The following is an 18,514-nucleotide window of genomic DNA, read 5'->3' on the forward strand; positions in this document are numbered from 1 at the left end:
ATATCCTCAATCCATCTTTCCCAATACAAGAATAGTCTTATGATTTGAGGATGCTTTCCCTATGAAGACGAACAAACTTCCTCTTCCCACTTGTTTAAATCTGTCGAAGAACTTGAAGGTCGATGAAGACCCCCTTGCCGATAAGAGGGTCTGGTTTAGCTGTTTGATGCTAAAGAGTTGCCATTTTGTTGTATGTTGGATCCACAAACCAGAATCAAATTAATGTTCTCTTTGGGACATATCCATGGGGTTTGGTAGAAACGTTTATCATGGTTCCTTATCAGAACTAATGGTATATATATGGTGTCATAGTTCAAGCCAGCCATCCACCATGGCTGGTAGTTGTGTTTTTTAATTTTTGTTACCAAACTTTGTTTTGTCTTTTTCAATGTTGAATGGGAATGAAAACTCTGCATGCATTACATAATGACTATCGTAACTGGTTCTTGTCTTCGTCATCATGTTCAGGCACATAGGCGTTATTTTACAGAAGTGTAGGATTGATTGTTGTTGAGCGTCTGGAACCGGGATTTTGAGAAAAATAAATAAAAAGCAATAATCTTAAAAAACATTTTTTAAAAAATCTGACAGTTTACAAACCATTTTCAAATCTTAAAATTGTTTTTAAAAAAATTGGTGACTGGTTTTTGTCAATATCTGGTTCTTGTCAATAAATTTTGAGTATTAATTAAATCATTATTTAAATATTAAATTATTTTTAAAAATTACTAGACTTAAAACAAATTCAAGACATTAAATCTTACTTTATTTGAAATCTATTTATTAGATGAAAATATACGATTCCATACAAAAATAAAGAAACAATATACTTGTAAATAAATTCATGGCATTAAGTCTTATTAAAATTAATATATATATATATATATATATATATATATTAATTTTAAATAAAAAAGGATTTTTATGTTTGAAAAACTAAAAACCATTTTTAAATCACATTGTTAATCAGGTTCTAAATTTAAATAAAAATCAGAGTCCAAGAACATTGACATGACATTCAAACAGAATCAACCCTCAATCTAGGGTCCATGCACACGCAGGAAAGGTATCTTCTATTAAAATATTCTAAGAAAATTAATGAAAAGCACTTTGCAGTGGACATCTCATCAACAGTCGTATAGGTTTGTAAAGTACGTATCTATAAGAGGTTTACATTATACACAATTTGAGCCAAGAGAACATAGTAGTGAAGGAGGAGGGAAACAATTTTGGATTTTGGCAGCTCACTCATGCAAAAAAAGCCACCCATCTGGAACTTGAAGGCATCCCAGATATAAATAAAGCGACATCCCCAGATCTTGTTTGCTCCACAATATTTAGAAAGGGGGTTCAAAAACCATAAACGAAAAAGAAATTAAGAGAAACCAAAAAAGAAAAAAGAAAAAAAAAGGACGATGTAAATACATTCCTTCCTAGACAGACCAAATATACATTAGGGAAAAGAAATTTAGGGACCTGAATTTACAAAACGGTGTTGATATGGAGTGCTTTAAGGAGAGAAGTAGCCATCTGTTTAACCAACACTTGGCCTCCAGAACGTTGCCCATCTCTGCGCTCCTCAATCAGATTCTGAAGCTTCTGAGGCAGATCATTCTCCACGATCAGTTGCTTTGGCCGTGGATGGTGCTCATAAACAGACTGCCGATACAAACAATAGCTTTTAATACAAATCCTGGCTACAAAACTCAATAATAATGCTAAGAAACAGAATGTTCAGAAGAATATTTCTGTGGAACTTGTTATTTCAAGTCAGCACATCAAGAGAGCCAGTGCTGACAACTAACGAAGTGTAAATCCAACTACTGGAATTAAAACTACACAAGCCAAATTCCAATTGCATGGAAGTTGGAAATTGCTATCTCCAGGTGGGAGGAATGAAGTGTAATTCCAAATTCTGAGGTTAGCTACACAAGCCGAATCCAAAAAACTGGCATCAGCCAAACCAATCCTTTTCTATCAAACACATTTACATGTATGTGCAGCTCAGTAATATAGCATCTACCTTAACAGTCTGCAAATTTGCAACAGCAACAGGTATAGCTTATCATAAATATAGAACTAGCAGGGGATAAAAAATTCAAATCATCTAAAGATGAACTGGGAAAAACCGTCTGCAGCAGCATCATGGTGAAATATATTAACTCACACTAATGTTTACTAGAACTTGTATGCTAATCACGCAAAATATGCAACATAGAAGAATACAAGGGCAGTCTTACCTTTATTAGTTTGAGCAGATTAAGACGAGCTATAGCATCCTGATGGTCAAGCCTTGCAATAAGCAAGGGTGTCAACCCATTAATAGCTAGTGTTGTATTTATCCGGGATGATTTCCTGCATTTCGAGAATGTGTCACACATAACTTTACAACACCCAAAAACAAGACAATTATTAAACCATATAGGAGTATCTGCTAGTCAGCTAGTAAGCTATAACAATGGTGTTAAACTTGAGAACAATTGGAGGTCTTAGAACATCACTGTGACATTGATGCAGTTTTGATAAAATTCTTTGACCAGATATCAGAGGTCTAATTGTTCAATCAGAAAACCATTGGATACTAAAGACTGCTCTGACTAGTCAGTGGGAAACTAGGGAGATAAAAGGCATTTGGTAAAACTTAATCCTTAATGTTTAATGACTTAAGATGACTTTGAATTAAATTATACGTAAGAGTCAAATAAAGTTATTAAGTTGATTTAGATTTAGCAAAGTTGTTTTTAATTTTAATTTGCAATATCAAGCTATTTTACCAACTGTACTTAATGTGCTTAACAACTTAAATTCAGTAATAAAGTCTTATTAGCTCAACAAATTGATTTACCAAACACCCTCTTAATGCTGTCCCAAAAACAAAAACGAACACCAAGAACCAATTGGGTTGATTTATCAACCCAAAATGCATTCTATAAGGAGGACCAGTGGTAAGAGGTTGAAAAATGCATTTTTAATGTGCATTTCATGTATCAGGGTGCCATTGACAATTAGGATCTTGAATAGGAAAATGCAATCTTAATCAATACAGTGAAAAGCCACAAAACAAAAGATAAGAGAGATGGAAAATCACATACGTGATAATCTTCAAGAAGGGCTCCAATATGTGCACAAAATGTTGTTCAGGACAGCACTGGAAGAATTTGACCAATTTCTGAATTGCATCCTTTTTCAGCAACGCCTGTTCTACTTTCCGGTTGTCATTGTCATGGGCCAAGCACACAGCAATAGAATCTAATGCTGTCACAGACCAAAGCTCATCCTCAAGTAGGCTTAAGTACACATCCAACCCATCATGGGCCCTTAATTGCTCCCTTGAGTTACGTGATGCATGGGCCATATCGCACAGTAGAGGCAATGCATGTTGTTTCAAGGGAGAATCTGACATTATAAAATGCATCAAGTGTGGAATGATTCCATTTTCAGCTGCTTGTTCTTGCCTCCTCTTATTTATCTTGCAGAGGTTGAATAATGCATAGAGGACCTTCAGAAAATGAAATTTATGAGGAAGCATCTAAATCGTGGCCTCAAAAAAAGTTAAACCAAAGTACAATGTGAAGAATCAGCCATCTTCAGACATTTAACAACCAAATTTTCAACTCTGATAGATCAATAAGATGCTATATCATAGAAGTTGTCAAGCTGAGATAAACCAAACCCACAAAAACCAGCTCAAAGCACATACCTCCCTACAATCATTTAGTAGAGAAGAAAGAGAAAAACATGTGACAAAATATTATAGGTAGCTGTATGGTTAAATTTCAAGTTAGATGTAGTTAACATTCTCCTGTGGAAATGAAAAATATGCCCATAAAACTATAGTTTTCAATCATATTAGCATCTAAGGACGATCAACATTTCTATGGTCAAAACTCAGAATAGATGCTCACTTACCAACAATCATAATTCTTATTATTTGAAACCCCAACAAAGAAATTGTTTCGGTGTCTTAGAAGAGGATACAGACTATAGCACATGGGTTGGATTTGAGTAGGTCTGGTGGAATTTGGAAGGATGAGAATTGCCTAAACCATTGTCCGCCATGGAAAACCCACCAAATATACCTCAAGCAATTATGGGCCCTGCCTTGAGAATCTCTTCCAATAGTCAATTCAAAGCTTTTTGTGATCTTGGTGCATGAAAGCACTATTTTGAGTTATCAAAAGGTCACTGCACTTTTCATGGGTGATTTGGGTAGCATTTCATAATAAACCCTCTTGATAAGTAATGCATATTGTTGATATAAATTTAGGCCAAGATCACTAGATATTGCAAAATGGTTGACGCAGATACCAGACTTGAGGAATTTAGACAGAAAAAAGAGAGAGGTGAGTATAGCAGCATACAAAAAACATGGTCGACAGGTAAACAAGTATTTTAACAATTAAACATGGTCCTCATATAATCATCTTGCAACAATAAGCATGACATACAGAGCAGAAAGTTTACCTCATAATGTATTTGAAATACAAGAGGCCCTTCTTTGAGTTCAAGGTTTGGGATCAAGTATTTGATTGCATCGGCACGCTGAAGATTTTCTAAGCAATTTGGGTCGGTTGACAAATGATTGATACACTTTAGTATCTATAAATAACAAAGAGCGACAATGTTAACAGAGTAGCAAAAGTTTAGACAAGTTGAAGCAAATGTTACCACTGGAACTTCTTATCTACCTTCAAAAGAATAGGCGGCTCTATCCGATTGAACATCTGAAAAAGACGGCTAAGCAAGCTTTGGCTACACATGTAGGATTTTACTGTCGTATCTGCTTGGGCAAACTCCAGCAGAAGGTCTGCAACCTTTTCTAGATATTCCTTAGCAACATCAGCATTGAGTGATGATACCATATGGGAAAGCAACCCAGATGACGTTGCACTTCCTGGCCTAGCATTTAAAACACCAGAACCAGACAGTACACCTGATGCTGTCTGAGAAGCAATCCCAGATGTAGAAGCAGCACCCTCATTAGATGCCAATGGAATCTTCTTATTTACAGTTTTATTTGAAATTCTAGGTGCAGAATCCAGATTTCCATTTTCTCTTCCACGACCAGAAACCTCTGAAACCATGAATAGAACATTCACCTTCTATCATATCAATGTAGAGGGTCACAAACTATGAAAAAAAAACTTGTACCTATGAGTAAACTAAATAAGATAATGGTGAAAATTGGATACAGACTAATGAAACAAATCTGAAGGCATGCACTTCATCACCCCAAAAGGTGGAACCTATTAAGTAAATGCAAGCATGTTACATTACCCATTTCCTAAAATAAAAACGTTCTCAGGATATAAAATCATAATTCAAATATCAAGCTTACCAATTCAGTCAATTACCTGCAAATTCTGCCATCAGAAAATCTAGTTCACCATTTGTTTTCTTCTCATTGGTTGCATGTAGTAGAGGCAGTATGCTTTCATGTCTCTCCAACCCAGAGAGGTGCCGTACATACTCTAGCTGACCAGAAAAATGCCGGGAAGGGGGCTCCTTATCCAACAAGCTAAGAAGAGGTCGAACTTGCTCTTGCTGGGTCCCTATTGTACTAGGAAACCCATTTGACACACCTTCCACCAATTTTGAAGGTCTGTCTACTGATGTCCTATTAGCCGAATTAGGGACTCGTTGTGGATCAATTTTCCAGCGGTCCAAGTTTTCTCGCTCTTTCAAAATAGTTCCAGAAGATTCCTTTGTTTGCATATTTGCAACTTTTTCTGAAAATGCAAGGTCTTGTAATTTAGAAGCAACTGAAGCTTCCATTGCAGGCCTGTCAGTATCCAGAGAGAAGTATCGGGAATCTGGTTGGTTAGCATCTGACCTTTGGGGATGTGATGCTGAAACACGTGAAGGTTCTTGGGTTGCAGTTGACAAGGAATGATCAATTAGCCCATGCCTAACCTTAAGGAGATCAGGATGATCGATTCCAGTAAGTGATATCTCACCCTGAATAAAAATAGGAGAGCTGGGATCCAGTGAACCAGAACGTGGTCGCGGAGCCAAACCTTCTATTGTAAATCCACTACCACCAGCTATGGAAGCTAGACGAGCAGCCTCATTCAAACTATAAAGAGTGTTTATAAGCCTAGGAAGTATTCCATTCTTTGCAGCAATGCGACAGAAATCATTTCTAGGTGTTGATCGCTGAAGCTTGAAGACCTGCCACATGCCATCAATAGCTAGATGAACCATTTCCCTGGATATAAAGCAACTTAATTAATATGATGTTTTGGGATGCAAAATGCAAAGCCATGTAGAAAAAAGACGAAAAAAATTGGGTAGAAGAAAACAGAATACATGGTGAATAAAGTGCCTGAGTCCTGACATAAATATGCTTTGAGTGTGAAAGGAAAGGATAAAAAGTCTAGACACATAACAAACGGTACACTAGAAAATCTCCAAAAGAAAAAGAAATAATCTAAATAAAATCATAACATTTTCCACACTGTCATATACTCATAGTCATCAAGTTTGGAAAGAAAGAGAAAAGGTTATCATCATTTCAATATGAACAAGTTAAAAATATATAAACCATACACACACACATGCACACTCTAACTGAATAGGGTTTAAATACACTCTAGATGGGCACTACACGTGCACATATAGTATTTCTGAGAGAAGTTAAAAAAAGATGCAAAAAGCAGGGTGATAAAGGCTGAAAGATCCAGCAAAAGAAAATTTGTTCTTTTTTATTTGTATTTTGAAAATGATAGTTTTATCACACTCTTATTTAATTTGTTCTAATTACAGTAAATTATTAGAAAAATGGTGTTTTGGTGTTTCCTATAGGAAAGGGACATGAGAGAAAAATGGGATGTCACATTCTCTATAGCATAGAGTCTATAGATTACTTGTATGAGAAAAATGAAAAATATATAAATAGTATGAGATAATTCTAGGATATTCCTTGAATATGTCTAACCTAGTTTAAGCCTGGTAGATACGATAGGATTATCACAATACACTACAAATCCAACTCAACAGTTATCAATTTTGGAGCTTTGAACATATCTGTTTCCATGCTCAGCAGAATCATAGAAAAACAAAAATCCACTCCCTTCCTAGTCAAGCGATTCATTCATTCATAGCACAATGAACTACATACCTGTACCTCACATAATCAGCCTCCAGAAAGCCCACTAAAACAGGTATTCCACCACAAGCAATGAACATTTGCAATGTCAAGGAGCTGCAAAGATGTAGCAATCAAATATATAATCCCTACTTTTACATGATAAAGCATGCCAAGAAAACCACACAAGGAATAAATTCAACACCTAGACTGACAAAGCTGCTGCGAGAAATAAGCGGCTTCCATGCGAACTTCCCGGGGATGATCAGGTACTGCAAAGCTCATAACAACAGGGATCTGCAGTGTAACTTGGCAATAAGTACAACCACATTTAATAAAATAAAAACAAAAATACAACATTAGCAATGCAGAAGATGTTACAGCTTGAAACACATTAATATAAGATTGATTTGGTTGTTTGGCAATCACAATGCCCAAAGTTATTTGTTCTTTTGGATAGAATGGAGAGTCTAGACCTTCTGGCCTCAGACTCTTCAAATTTTTAGTCTAATAATCATGATACTTGTGCAGCATGAGAACATAAAAACACATTCCCACATGGTTCTTACCAGGCCAACAAGACAAGCATTTTCCTGGAAATCGGTATTATCCTTGATTATCTGATTTACAATTTGAAGCACTGAACATATAACCTGCAATTATATGGAACATTCATAAGCTCAAAAATTGGCATTAATGTTAGAACATTAAAGAATTTTATTAAGCTTCATAACAGCATACGTACACGAGTTCTAGAAACTTCAAGTAGTTCCATGAGGGGGAGTAAACCATGCTGAGTAACAAACACACCTTTCTGCTCAGGGCGTTGGTGAAAAATGGATATAAGCTTCAAACAGGCAGACACGATCACATCTTCTGGTTCCTGTGGTCTTAATGACCCAACTAATCTGCTAAACTCAACAGCCTATGGTGCAAAAAAATAAGAAGGGTTACTAGTTTGGTCAATGCAATATATCAATAAAATTGCTTTAAACAGCCATCAAAACACCATTCTCATTGTTTAAAAGGGAATAAAACTCTGATATCTTTATATACATACTCTGGTCCCATCATTTGCCATTTGTCATGTGAATGGATCAACTTTTGCTTTCAACATTTGTTGATTATGCATTTCTTTGTGCAGGTGTAATTTTCTATTTCCTTTCCTTCTTTTAAGCAATACGGAACGTTTTTTTTTTCTCTCTTTATTTTTGAGTTCCATGAAGATGCATCTGACTCTGTCAGACTAGTTGGTATACATGGCTTTGTTGCACATCCCAGCACTCAAAGTTCCTGTTATCACTGTTTTAAGTAAATCCTAGAAGTATAAATTTACTATATTTTGGAGCATCACTTGAGTTATTAATGTTAAAAACCAATACATGCTTCAGTTCACTGAATCCCACCATCCATTGAGGCTATTTTATTCAGCTATATAATGAAGCAAAGTACATGCTATTAGAATAAATGCAGATAAATCATGAACCTCTCCAATTTACCAATAACTTATTAGGAGACATGGTAAAATATGAAGAGCTTCAATTTTGTCGTAAAGCTCCAGAAAACTTAACATCACAGTAACTTCTTTACCCCTAGCTTCAACTTTAGTTCCCAATTTCCCAGTTCAGTACTAAATTTACCAGGAGAATCACATGAAGTACCTTCCACTTTTTACCAAGCCCATTTCATCAACCCCCTTCACAAAGTACCAACTTGTGCCAATATTATATACACATGATACATGCATAATGCATACTACACAGACCCCCACACACAGGTGCACCCGCTGACATGCATATATGCTAGAAAAATGAGCAAGGCTATGGGTATTTAAACAGTGATTAGGTTTTTCAAGAAGCTTCCAGCACTAATATAACATTACAAAGGCCACGAGCTCCATAAAACCTGCAGCTTCCTCCACAGGCAGCAACCAACTAAAGCATCAGAAATGTTTTCCAATGCAACTACACAGTCTCAAAGATATCCACCAAAATAAGCATTTTCACCAACAATGAGTGGATTTATTTCCACAGCAATTTGGAGGAAATCTAACCATTTTTATCAGATGCCACTAAAAGTACAGCTTCTGACCATTTTTATCAAGGATAACATAGTATTGAAAGTAACAATCAAGTGAACTAAAAAATAGCATGCTAGTCAAAATACCACTTCCAGTCATATTTATTGAGGATAATAATATAATCTAGTAGTGCAGCAACATCAAGAAGTGCATCCTGGTAATGCCAAGTACCTGTAGGGGAAAAAGGTTCTCTCCAGGCATTTTGTCATCAAAAACCTGGAAATACATGAATAATACAAAAACTGTCAGCCATGAATAATGAAGACACCAACCTAGCAACCTGACATTCTCCAACATACCAAACCATCAATATCCATCACGTCCTCCTTCAGAACATCCAACATTAAACTGAAGAGATCTCCATTTGTTTGCCCAATCTCATTCTCCATTTGTTTCTGAGCAATTGTAGCCCTCAACTTTGTTGCCAGGTCATTTTTTCCAGCATCATTTATGAATGCATTGCCTTGTACAACATGTGATGAGGATGCAGATGTTGAAGCTTCAGCTGCCTGATCCTCAGGATTCTTATGCAGTGGATGAAATAAATCTTCCAAAGAAGCATCTCCTGGCGTGTCACTAAATTTACTTAGCTCATTTCCGCCCGAAATGACTGGTGCCTTTGCAGCCTTCAAAAGTGATTGTTCCAGAACTTAATGAGACTTAAATCCGCAAATTGGAAGATAAAAAAGATTTTAAACAAAAAAAAAATTCAATGTTCAACCTCAATGTCCATAAGTTTTTATTCTAGAATAGATAGCACTTATCATGCCCAAGAGAAGAAAATACAAGCACAACATTATATTGTCATACAAACGCAAAAATAAATAAATAAATAAAATAAAATTAGGAACAATGCACTGAGAGTGGATGCAATATTTGAAGAATTTGAGGAAATTAACTTCTTCAGAAGTTCAGACACATGAGGATAGTGGATGGTAAAAAATCAACAACAATCAAATATCTGCAGAAGTCTTGTGATGAAAAAGGATATTCCTTATCATAAAAATTAGGAAAAGGAACGAAATAAACAAAAATCTCAAAAGTTTAAAGGAAAATAGTTATTAGTAGGTTATAGATTAGAGTTGATTGTTATTAGCAGGTTATAGATTATAATTCATTTAATTGAACTTAAACACAATGTATTAAGGTTCAATAAACTCCACAAGTTGATTTTAGGAAAGGGCTATTACCAAAGCCGTTCTGGTAAATTCTACATCATATATCCCAATCTCTTTGAAGATTTTCACTTGAAACACTGCAGAAACATATAATGGCTATGGCAGTAGCCAGCCCCTTAGTTTCACTTCCAAGAAAACAAAGTTTAATCCAATGTAAGACCTCAAAAACATGGATGCAAGCCTCTGATGATCCAATTTGCAATTTAGTTCTACAAAGTAACAAACTCATTCCAACACTTAAACAAAAACTAACATAAATGGTTGTTCACTGTCACATAAATTCACATACACAGTCACAGGACTCATGCGTACGTGAACACATTTGATTGCTTCCATGAATTAAATTTAAGACTTAGGCAACCACACTTGTTGCTCAACAAAGAAGCCTGCAGATGCACACAAAATTAGTTGGTCTAGAAACTAATATCATCACTTATATGACCAAAAAACATGCTGCTTCACCCCAACTTTTTTTTGAAACATGAATATCTGAGTGGGAACGGAAACTAGAAAGCAGTATGCCACTTACTTTGAACTGTGATTTAGAGTAGGCTTGCCTAGATTGTTTCTTATGAACATGATAAACTAGTTATGAAATCCAGACCAGTTTTCTTTAGACCAATTTAAGCAAGATCAGTGATAAACTAGTTGTGTAGATTGACTAATTTTAGTATATTAGCACAACAGAATCTAAGAAGGCACATTTTTCATCTCTCTACTTTTAAGCACCTATAAGATATGGCATAACCATGGAATACCATAATGCTACTCATTGATTTGCTGGCACTTAGCTCGAATTTGCCCCCAATAAGTCTACATTATGCTTTAATCTGATATTTTCATACTTCACCTCGCAAAAAGGAAATAAGGAAAGAATTTTAAAGATCTCTAAATCTAAAACAAACTTTGGCAACAGATTTTTCATTAGTGTTGCACATAAACATAATGCTTAGCAACCATGACAAGAATACCAAAAGAAAATTATACCAGAAATTTTTCAGAACCAAAAATTCAAGAAAAAGTTTAGAATATCAACAGAAATATGGTCTCAGACAAGCCCTAACCTTAGACACTAAGTTTAAAAAGGGGGACAGGAAAAAAAAAAAAAAAAAGCTATTAGGTGTAAGGAAGTTTTGAATAGGAATAAATAAACATGTCAACCCCAGATGCCCATATAAGAGTTTGTCTAAATTGCTATTATTGAACTGTAATTTGTCCACCTGATAAAAATAACCAACTCACTTGTCCAGGAGTAACAAGAAGAAATAAAAATAAACAAACAAAAAATAAAAAATAAAAAAAAGGAGCAAATTTACCTTTCGAGAACTATTCTCCTGACTTCTTGGTACAAAACCAAATAATCTGTTGTCAAGTTGAGTAGAACTTCCTTTCCCTTCACTCTTTTTATATAAAACATTGTTCTTTCTTGACTTAGGAGATCCCACCTTACCATTCATTAGTGCTTCATCCTGATCACCCATATCTAGTACCTCGTTAGAATCTGTTGGACTAGGGGGAGCCACATCCTTATTAGCAGGCAATATACCAGAAGTAGTTGGTAGAGATGATTTTTCGTGAATGGCCAATGTGGGTACTTGATCTGATTGAACATACTCTTCTGGATTATCAACTTCATCCTCAATAAGATCTCCATTGGAATCCGTATAAGATTTGCCGGTATCAACAACCTCAGTTGGTAAACACTCTTTTCTGGAATCCTGAAATTGAAAATATCCAGATCACCAAGATATTACTTGTGAGGTCCAATTGCTTCAAACTAAAATAGCAGCCAGACAAGCATTTTTTAAGCATATTTAAAGATAAATGGTAACCAATTTACATGCCAATATTTAACAAATACCTACAAATTGTTACATGGAAAAGGTTCATGCTACAACATACTCACATTTTCAAATTCAGAGGCAATTACTTCTGCTTTCTCATCAGAAGGGCTTTCACCAATACTTTGATCATCTCCATTGGAAATCTCTGCATCAACTGAAGCATCTTCCTGTATATTTCTGCAAGAAACAGAATTAGATTATCATGAAATAAAGATCACAAAAGGAAAGATCAAACACTGCTGATCCTGAATAGGGGAAATACACAAGAAATATAACACACTATCACATCAGAACAATTTGATGTTAACAAAAATAATACAATAAAGAAATGTAACAACTTCCAAAACATGGAAGCAGAAAATAATGGGTCATGTCCAGCCAGTCAGAATGCAGTTCAACTTATACTACTTTTTTTATGGGTAAAAAGTATAATTTTATAAAGAGGAACGGCAAAAGAGCATCCCAAAGTACACGAAGTATACAAAGAACGCCTGAAAACACCACAAAAAACAGAGGACAACAAAAATACAACCCCCCCAAACCCGAACCCAACCAGTCCACAAAGACTACAGTGGAAAGAGGAACTAGATACAACTTACACCACATCCACAGATTACAAAGGAAAGAAGATTTAAGCCCTTAAACCGACTGCCCCTTATTTTCAAACACCCTACTGTTTCTTTCCTTCTAAATTGTCCAAAATAAGCATAAGGAAGCAGTCTGTCATGCCTTTTTCCTTTTTCTACCCACGAAAGAACTTTGCCATCCTAAAGACGTCTCTCTAACCAAAGAGGGGAGCACCCACGACATACCAAACAGAGAGAACAGAAGATGCCATAAAACCCTTGCCCTGTCACAGTGCAATTCAACTTATACTATTGCAGTAGCTAATGCAGTGAGTTCATTCAAGTTAAATTTCGATGGATGCACTTTAGGTAACCCAACCTACTTGATGACCAGAGGGATGATCAAAGACCATAATGGTCCAGTAGTGAGCTTTTGCCAAACTAACAGGAAAGAGTTTAACCATCGAAGTAGGGATTTTAGCCCTTTTAGAAAGCTTGCTACTTTGATATCTTAGGGTGTAAAACTCAAAGAGAGGGCCTTGAGGTATGATGGGTGGCTCCATCAAATTCTAGATGTCATTTGCAGCCTCAGCTGTTCAGCTAATAATATCACTGATTAGCAAAGAGAGGAGCCAAGCATCACATAGTCTTAAAAGGCACAAGGGGCACTTAAGGCACAAAAATCTTGTAAGGATTAAAGAGCAAGGAGCGTGCTTTATCGAAATGAAATGCAACCTATAGTGCATGTCAATTTTATAAAATATGATCCAAAATTCAATCAAAACAACCAATTCAAGATTTTAGTCATTTAAAAGAATCACCCAACAAAAAAATAACAACGAAAATATACAAAGTTTTAATATTCATTTAGGAATTTCAAGAATAAAAAATAAATAAATAAATAAATAAATAAGATGCGCCTTTCCGAGAAGGCGTAAGCCTTTTTAGGTGAGGCCCTATAGCTATGGAGTGGTTGAGCCTTTGGCCTAAGCGCCTTTAACAACTATGAAGCATTGGGTTCCTTATGTAGGGAATTTTTTACATCCTCATGGAGTGTAGAGACAGTTTTACCTTATACAAGTTTATATGGTATTCTTATGATGTATAGTTGTCCTTATATAGTCTTTCCAATGCCTCATTCCTTGCTGCTAGCATATGCTACTTCAAGAGTAAGTCCTAAACGGCCTTCCTTGCATTCTAGAGATGGTAGCTTCCTGTTGGAGAAGTTCTCTCTGTTTCTTCATTTAACCAAATTTTGTATATTGTGGAATGATTTTTCCTCCCTTCATTTGCAGCAGGCACCCACATCTAAATATTACACACAATTGTGGCATATGGAGAAATGAGAAGAAAAATGAACTTATTCATGCATCGAAGCCCTAAAGCAAGGTGCACCGGGTGTTAATGGAGAGTTGAATTAAACATGTGACACTTTGTATTTGTTGTGCATGGAGCTCACATGCCATAAGTTGAACACATGGCATCCAATGATTGGTCCATGTGGACTTTTAAAATAAGACATCAAGATTGCCTAACAAAAAGCGGGAACAACCCAAGTACACGAAGTATACAAGGGTGTTTATCAAAGGAAACTAAGAAACAAGCACAAAACATGTCTCAAATCCTATCCATGCTATCTATAAAACCTAATAAAGATGAGTAATAAACCCCCAAAATGGCCCTTTCACCAAGCAAAGAGAATCTTTAAAAGTCAATCCAAAATGCTTGAAGCCCTAAAAAAATTCTCTGATTTCACTCTTTCCTAACATACTAAACAAGCCCTCCGCCAAGCAAAGACAAACTTTCAAATCCAATTTAAAACGCTTCATGCCCTAAAAAATTCTATGATTTCACTCTTTCCTAACATACCAAACAAACTCAAAAGGGGCATCAGCCATATCCTCTACCACCCTTCTTTTAATTAAAAACAAAAACTTTCTTTTCATGGATTAAATACAAAGAAGGATGAAAAATCCTTCCTCCAAGCATAAGGACAACATAGTTGTGGTCAAAAGTGGGAAAAAACTATCTGCTTTAGATGTCATTAGAGGTGCACATCTAAAAATGCTTACAATTATGAAATCAAGAACTTAGGGGGTAGAAAATACCCTACAAAAGGAATCAACTGCTTTGCTCCCCGTTTTGCTAACATATCATCTGGCATCCTTCACCAAAAAAAGTGCCATGCCAACCACATAAAGCATGCTCCAACAGAGAGACAAAACAATACACCCCAAATAAGGGATGATAATGAAAACCACAAACTGCACAGCAACATTTAATGGATAAGAATATGATTTGCCAAATCCTCTCTTGTTCACATAGACAGACAATACCTATTAACAAAAGCCATAAGCTGGTCTCTTGAAAAAATCCTCTCACACACGCCTCCCAAACAAAAATACCAATGTTACAAAGAATGCTTGAACTCCACATCTTGGCTGAAAATGGTTAAAAGGCTCCTGAATACAAGGATTTGCAAAAAGATTCTATAGAGAAGCAACCATCCTTAGAAATCATCCACCCAGTATAACATCACCTTACCATGACCCACAACAGGTTGCATAAAGTTATTTTGGGACATTGGACCAGGTAGCAAAAAGGTCATGTGAGGGTCAGACCCAAAATTTCTCAAGCATTTGCTGCACTTCCTATATATATATATATATATATATATATATATATATATATATATATATATATATATATATATATTTGATAGGTAAGATAAAAAAGAATATAGCTTCCTATATATGTGTGTGTGGTGTGTAAATTTTAAAAAAATTAAAAATTATTTTTGAAAAATAAATAATTAAACAATGAGCATAATTCAAATGAAGTTGTTGAGACAAACGAATTGCTACAGGCAAGACCATAGAGGGGGGAAGACAAAACAATCCAGACCCATATATGGAAACTTAAGTAGTGCCAAAAGGTAAAGAAGCAAGAAGGAAAAGTTAAAAAATAAATAAATAAATAAATAATTTACTAAGAAAAAAGGACACAAACACACAGGTAAAAAAATAGCAGCAGCAAGGAGCACTACAGTAGGTAGAAGATTTTGCATGGACAAGTACCAAACAGGAACAGATGGATGAAAACAATGACCAAATTAATAAAATTCTAATAAATAATGGAAAACATGGTTTTAAATAATTTGGATCAACTTGTGAAGCCAAGAATAATTTTTTGATAGATAAACATCAGAATATATTAGAAAAGGCTAAAAAGCCGCATGTATACAGGGGGTATACACAAACGCCCAAAAAGAAGAACTGAACAAAAGATAGGGAAAACCTCACCCACCCTCAAGTGGCCGCAAGCCACTCCAAAAAGCCTAAAGGAGAATAGGTATCCTCACCAATGTACACCCTAGCCCAACTCCACAAATTACATACAAAAAAATTCTTGAATTTCTGTATATCTAAAGACCCCCCCCTAAAAGCTAACCTATTCCTTTCCTTCCAAACCGTCCAAAAAATGCACAACGGAATGGAATTCCAGGTGTCTTTTCTTTTTTTTCCCCACAAAAGAACCCCTCCAACTAAGTAACACTTCTAAAACTGATTCTGGGAACACCCATTAGACTCCAAAAATGGCGAGAGCGATCTCCCAAAGAGTCTTAACCACTGTACAATGTAACATAATGTGATTCGCATTTTCCTCTTCACATCCACACAAAAAACACCGGTTAGGGAGTTGCCACCCCCTTCTTTGAAGCTTATCCAAGGTGAGGATCTTCCCCCACGAAGCTTCCCAAGCAAAAAAAGATACTTTTGTTGGCACCTTATCCATCCAAATGCGTCTGTTCGGGAAGACATAGGCTGAGGACCCCACCAGCATTTTGTAAGCACCCTTAGAACCGAAAACACCATTACTTTCCCTTTTCCATCTCACAGCATCCTCCTCAGTCGAAGTCCTGAAATCCTTCAGCAGATTCAGCATATTTCCTATCTGTTCCAACTCCCAATAATTGAAATCTCTAGCCAATCTGAGATTCCAACCTCCTTGACCCAGGCTATAGTCCCACACTTCACTTACTTTGGCATTCCTATGACCCGCCAAGGTATACAATTGAGGGAAAATTTGAGAAAGCGCCTCATTACCGCACCACTTATCCGTCCAAAACAAAATTCTGGTCCCCTTGCCTACCTTAAACACAATACTCTCCCAGCACCAATCAGCTTCCTTCATGATCTCCTTCCACAATCCCACTCCATAAGGCCCACAAACGTCCTTAGTCCTCCACCCACACCCCTCTTGACCATATTTCACCCCTATTACCCTTTTCCATAGGTTCTCTTTCTCATAGGCGTATCTCCACACCCATTTGCCCAGTAAGGCTTTGTTCAATACATTTATTTTTCGGATGCCTAATCCTCCCTCCTCCTTAGGGCTACAGACCACCTTCCACTTAATTAAGTGAGCTTTCCTCTCCAACCTTCCTCCCCCCCAAAGGAAATCTCTTTGGATTTTCTCAATCCTTTTTATAACAGATTTAGGGATGCGTATAATGGATAGAAAGTAAATGGGTATGCTGGCCAAAGTGCTTTTGATAAGAGTAATTCTCCCCCCCTTTGAGGTGTATTGTCTTTTCCATTGGGCTAATCTTCTTCTCATTCTCTCTTCCACCCCATCCCATGAAAAAGAAGATTTATGATGGGCTCCTAGGGGCAGCCCCAAATAGACAGTGGGCAAAGCTCCCACTCTGCATCCTAGCTCAGCCGCCATCTCCTCCAACTCGTCCACCTGCCCCACAGGAATTAGGGCACTCTTAGCAAGATTAATTCTGAGGCCCGAAGCCGCCTCAAACCATGCCAAGATCCAGCTTAGATTGGATACTTGCTCTCTTTCCGCTCTATAGAAAATGATTGTATCGTCAGCAAAGAGAAGATGCGAAACGTTCATCTCCACACCCCCGAAGCCTACAGCCGGAAAGGAAGCCCCCCTCACCAGCCCGTCTAAAGAGGGTGCTAAGAACTTCCATACCCAAGATGAAGAGATACGGAGAAAGGGGATCTCCTTGCCTCAACCCCTTAGAATTTGGAAAGAAACCAGCAGGCACCCCGTTGATTAAGATGGAAAATTTAGCCGTAGAAATACACCACCACATCCAATCCATCCAACGCGACCCAAATCCCATCTTCCGAAGCACCTTCATCAAAAACTCCCAGTTTAAGCTATCATAGGCTTTTTCAATGTCCAACTTGCAAATCAACCCTTTCTCTTTCCTTTTGTGAAGCCAAGAATAATGATGAAAGCTCTTTATACTTAACTACAGAAGTAATATAGCTAATAAATATACCTTTGTAATGTAAGCTTAATATTCACTCCAGAAGAAATACCCCTAAAGAATATTATAAGGACCAAAATTTTTACCTCAATGTTCCACTATGACGAAGAGAGGACTGCAAAGCACGCCTACAGTTCCGTATCCAAGGATGTGAAAGCAGTGTCTTTGCATCAGGCCTCTGCCTAGCATCCTGAAATATGCCATTAAATGTCATAAAAAGCCATTCAAGTTATCAATGAGCAAAAGTAACAAGGTCTTGACCACCAAACTTGGAACCAGGATGTAGCTGATGAGAAAGATTATATCATTCATGTCTAATGAATTTAGCTATTTTCACATTTGTTAAAGGTCTAATGAATATTTCTCCCACTCACCTTCTTAAAACACTGCCGCAGAAAATCTGTAATGTCAGTAGATAAGCCATCTGGTATTGGAGGATGATCATCCTGAAAGTACAAAAAGAGGA

General features: G+C 36.6%; 1 protein-coding gene across 2 annotated transcripts in view; it reads right to left on the minus strand.

The window, feature by feature from the left end:
• Nucleotides 1-1,041: 1,041 nt before the first annotated feature.
• LOC100254261 (MAP3K epsilon protein kinase 1) overlaps nt 1,042-18,514 on the minus strand; it is a 32,265-nt gene continuing 14,792 nt past the window's right edge. The window contains exons 9-24 of one of the 2 annotated variants that reach the window (XM_002277286.5): nt 18,423-18,494; nt 18,135-18,238; nt 12,252-12,366; nt 11,662-12,063; nt 9,467-9,793; nt 9,339-9,383; nt 7,833-8,012; nt 7,657-7,740; nt 7,293-7,384; nt 7,121-7,204; nt 5,355-6,208; nt 4,689-5,074; nt 4,465-4,599; nt 3,093-3,499; nt 2,241-2,355; nt 1,042-1,659 (exon numbers count right to left, since the gene is read on the minus strand). In XM_002277286.5, the coding sequence (XP_002277322.2) occupies nt 1,483-1,659; nt 2,241-2,355; nt 3,093-3,499; nt 4,465-4,599; nt 4,689-5,074; nt 5,355-6,208; nt 7,121-7,204; nt 7,293-7,384; nt 7,657-7,740; nt 7,833-8,012; nt 9,339-9,383; nt 9,467-9,793; nt 11,662-12,063; nt 12,252-12,366; nt 18,135-18,238; nt 18,423-18,494 (3,579 nt within the window). In that variant the 3' untranslated portion in view covers nt 1,042-1,482. Of the gene's footprint in view, nt 1,660-2,240; nt 2,356-3,092; nt 3,500-4,464; nt 4,600-4,688; nt 5,075-5,354; nt 6,209-7,120; nt 7,205-7,292; nt 7,385-7,656; nt 7,741-7,832; nt 8,013-9,338; nt 9,384-9,466; nt 9,794-11,661; nt 12,064-12,251; nt 12,367-14,863; nt 14,976-18,134; nt 18,239-18,422; nt 18,495-18,514 lie in introns of those variants that run through there. The other variant, XM_010650037.3, reaches the window with a different exon arrangement.

Source organism: Vitis vinifera, chromosome 1 (assembly GCF_030704535.1).
Source record: "Vitis vinifera cultivar Pinot Noir 40024 chromosome 1, ASM3070453v1".
NCBI classification, from domain to species: domain Eukaryota; kingdom Viridiplantae; phylum Streptophyta; class Magnoliopsida; order Vitales; family Vitaceae; genus Vitis; species Vitis vinifera.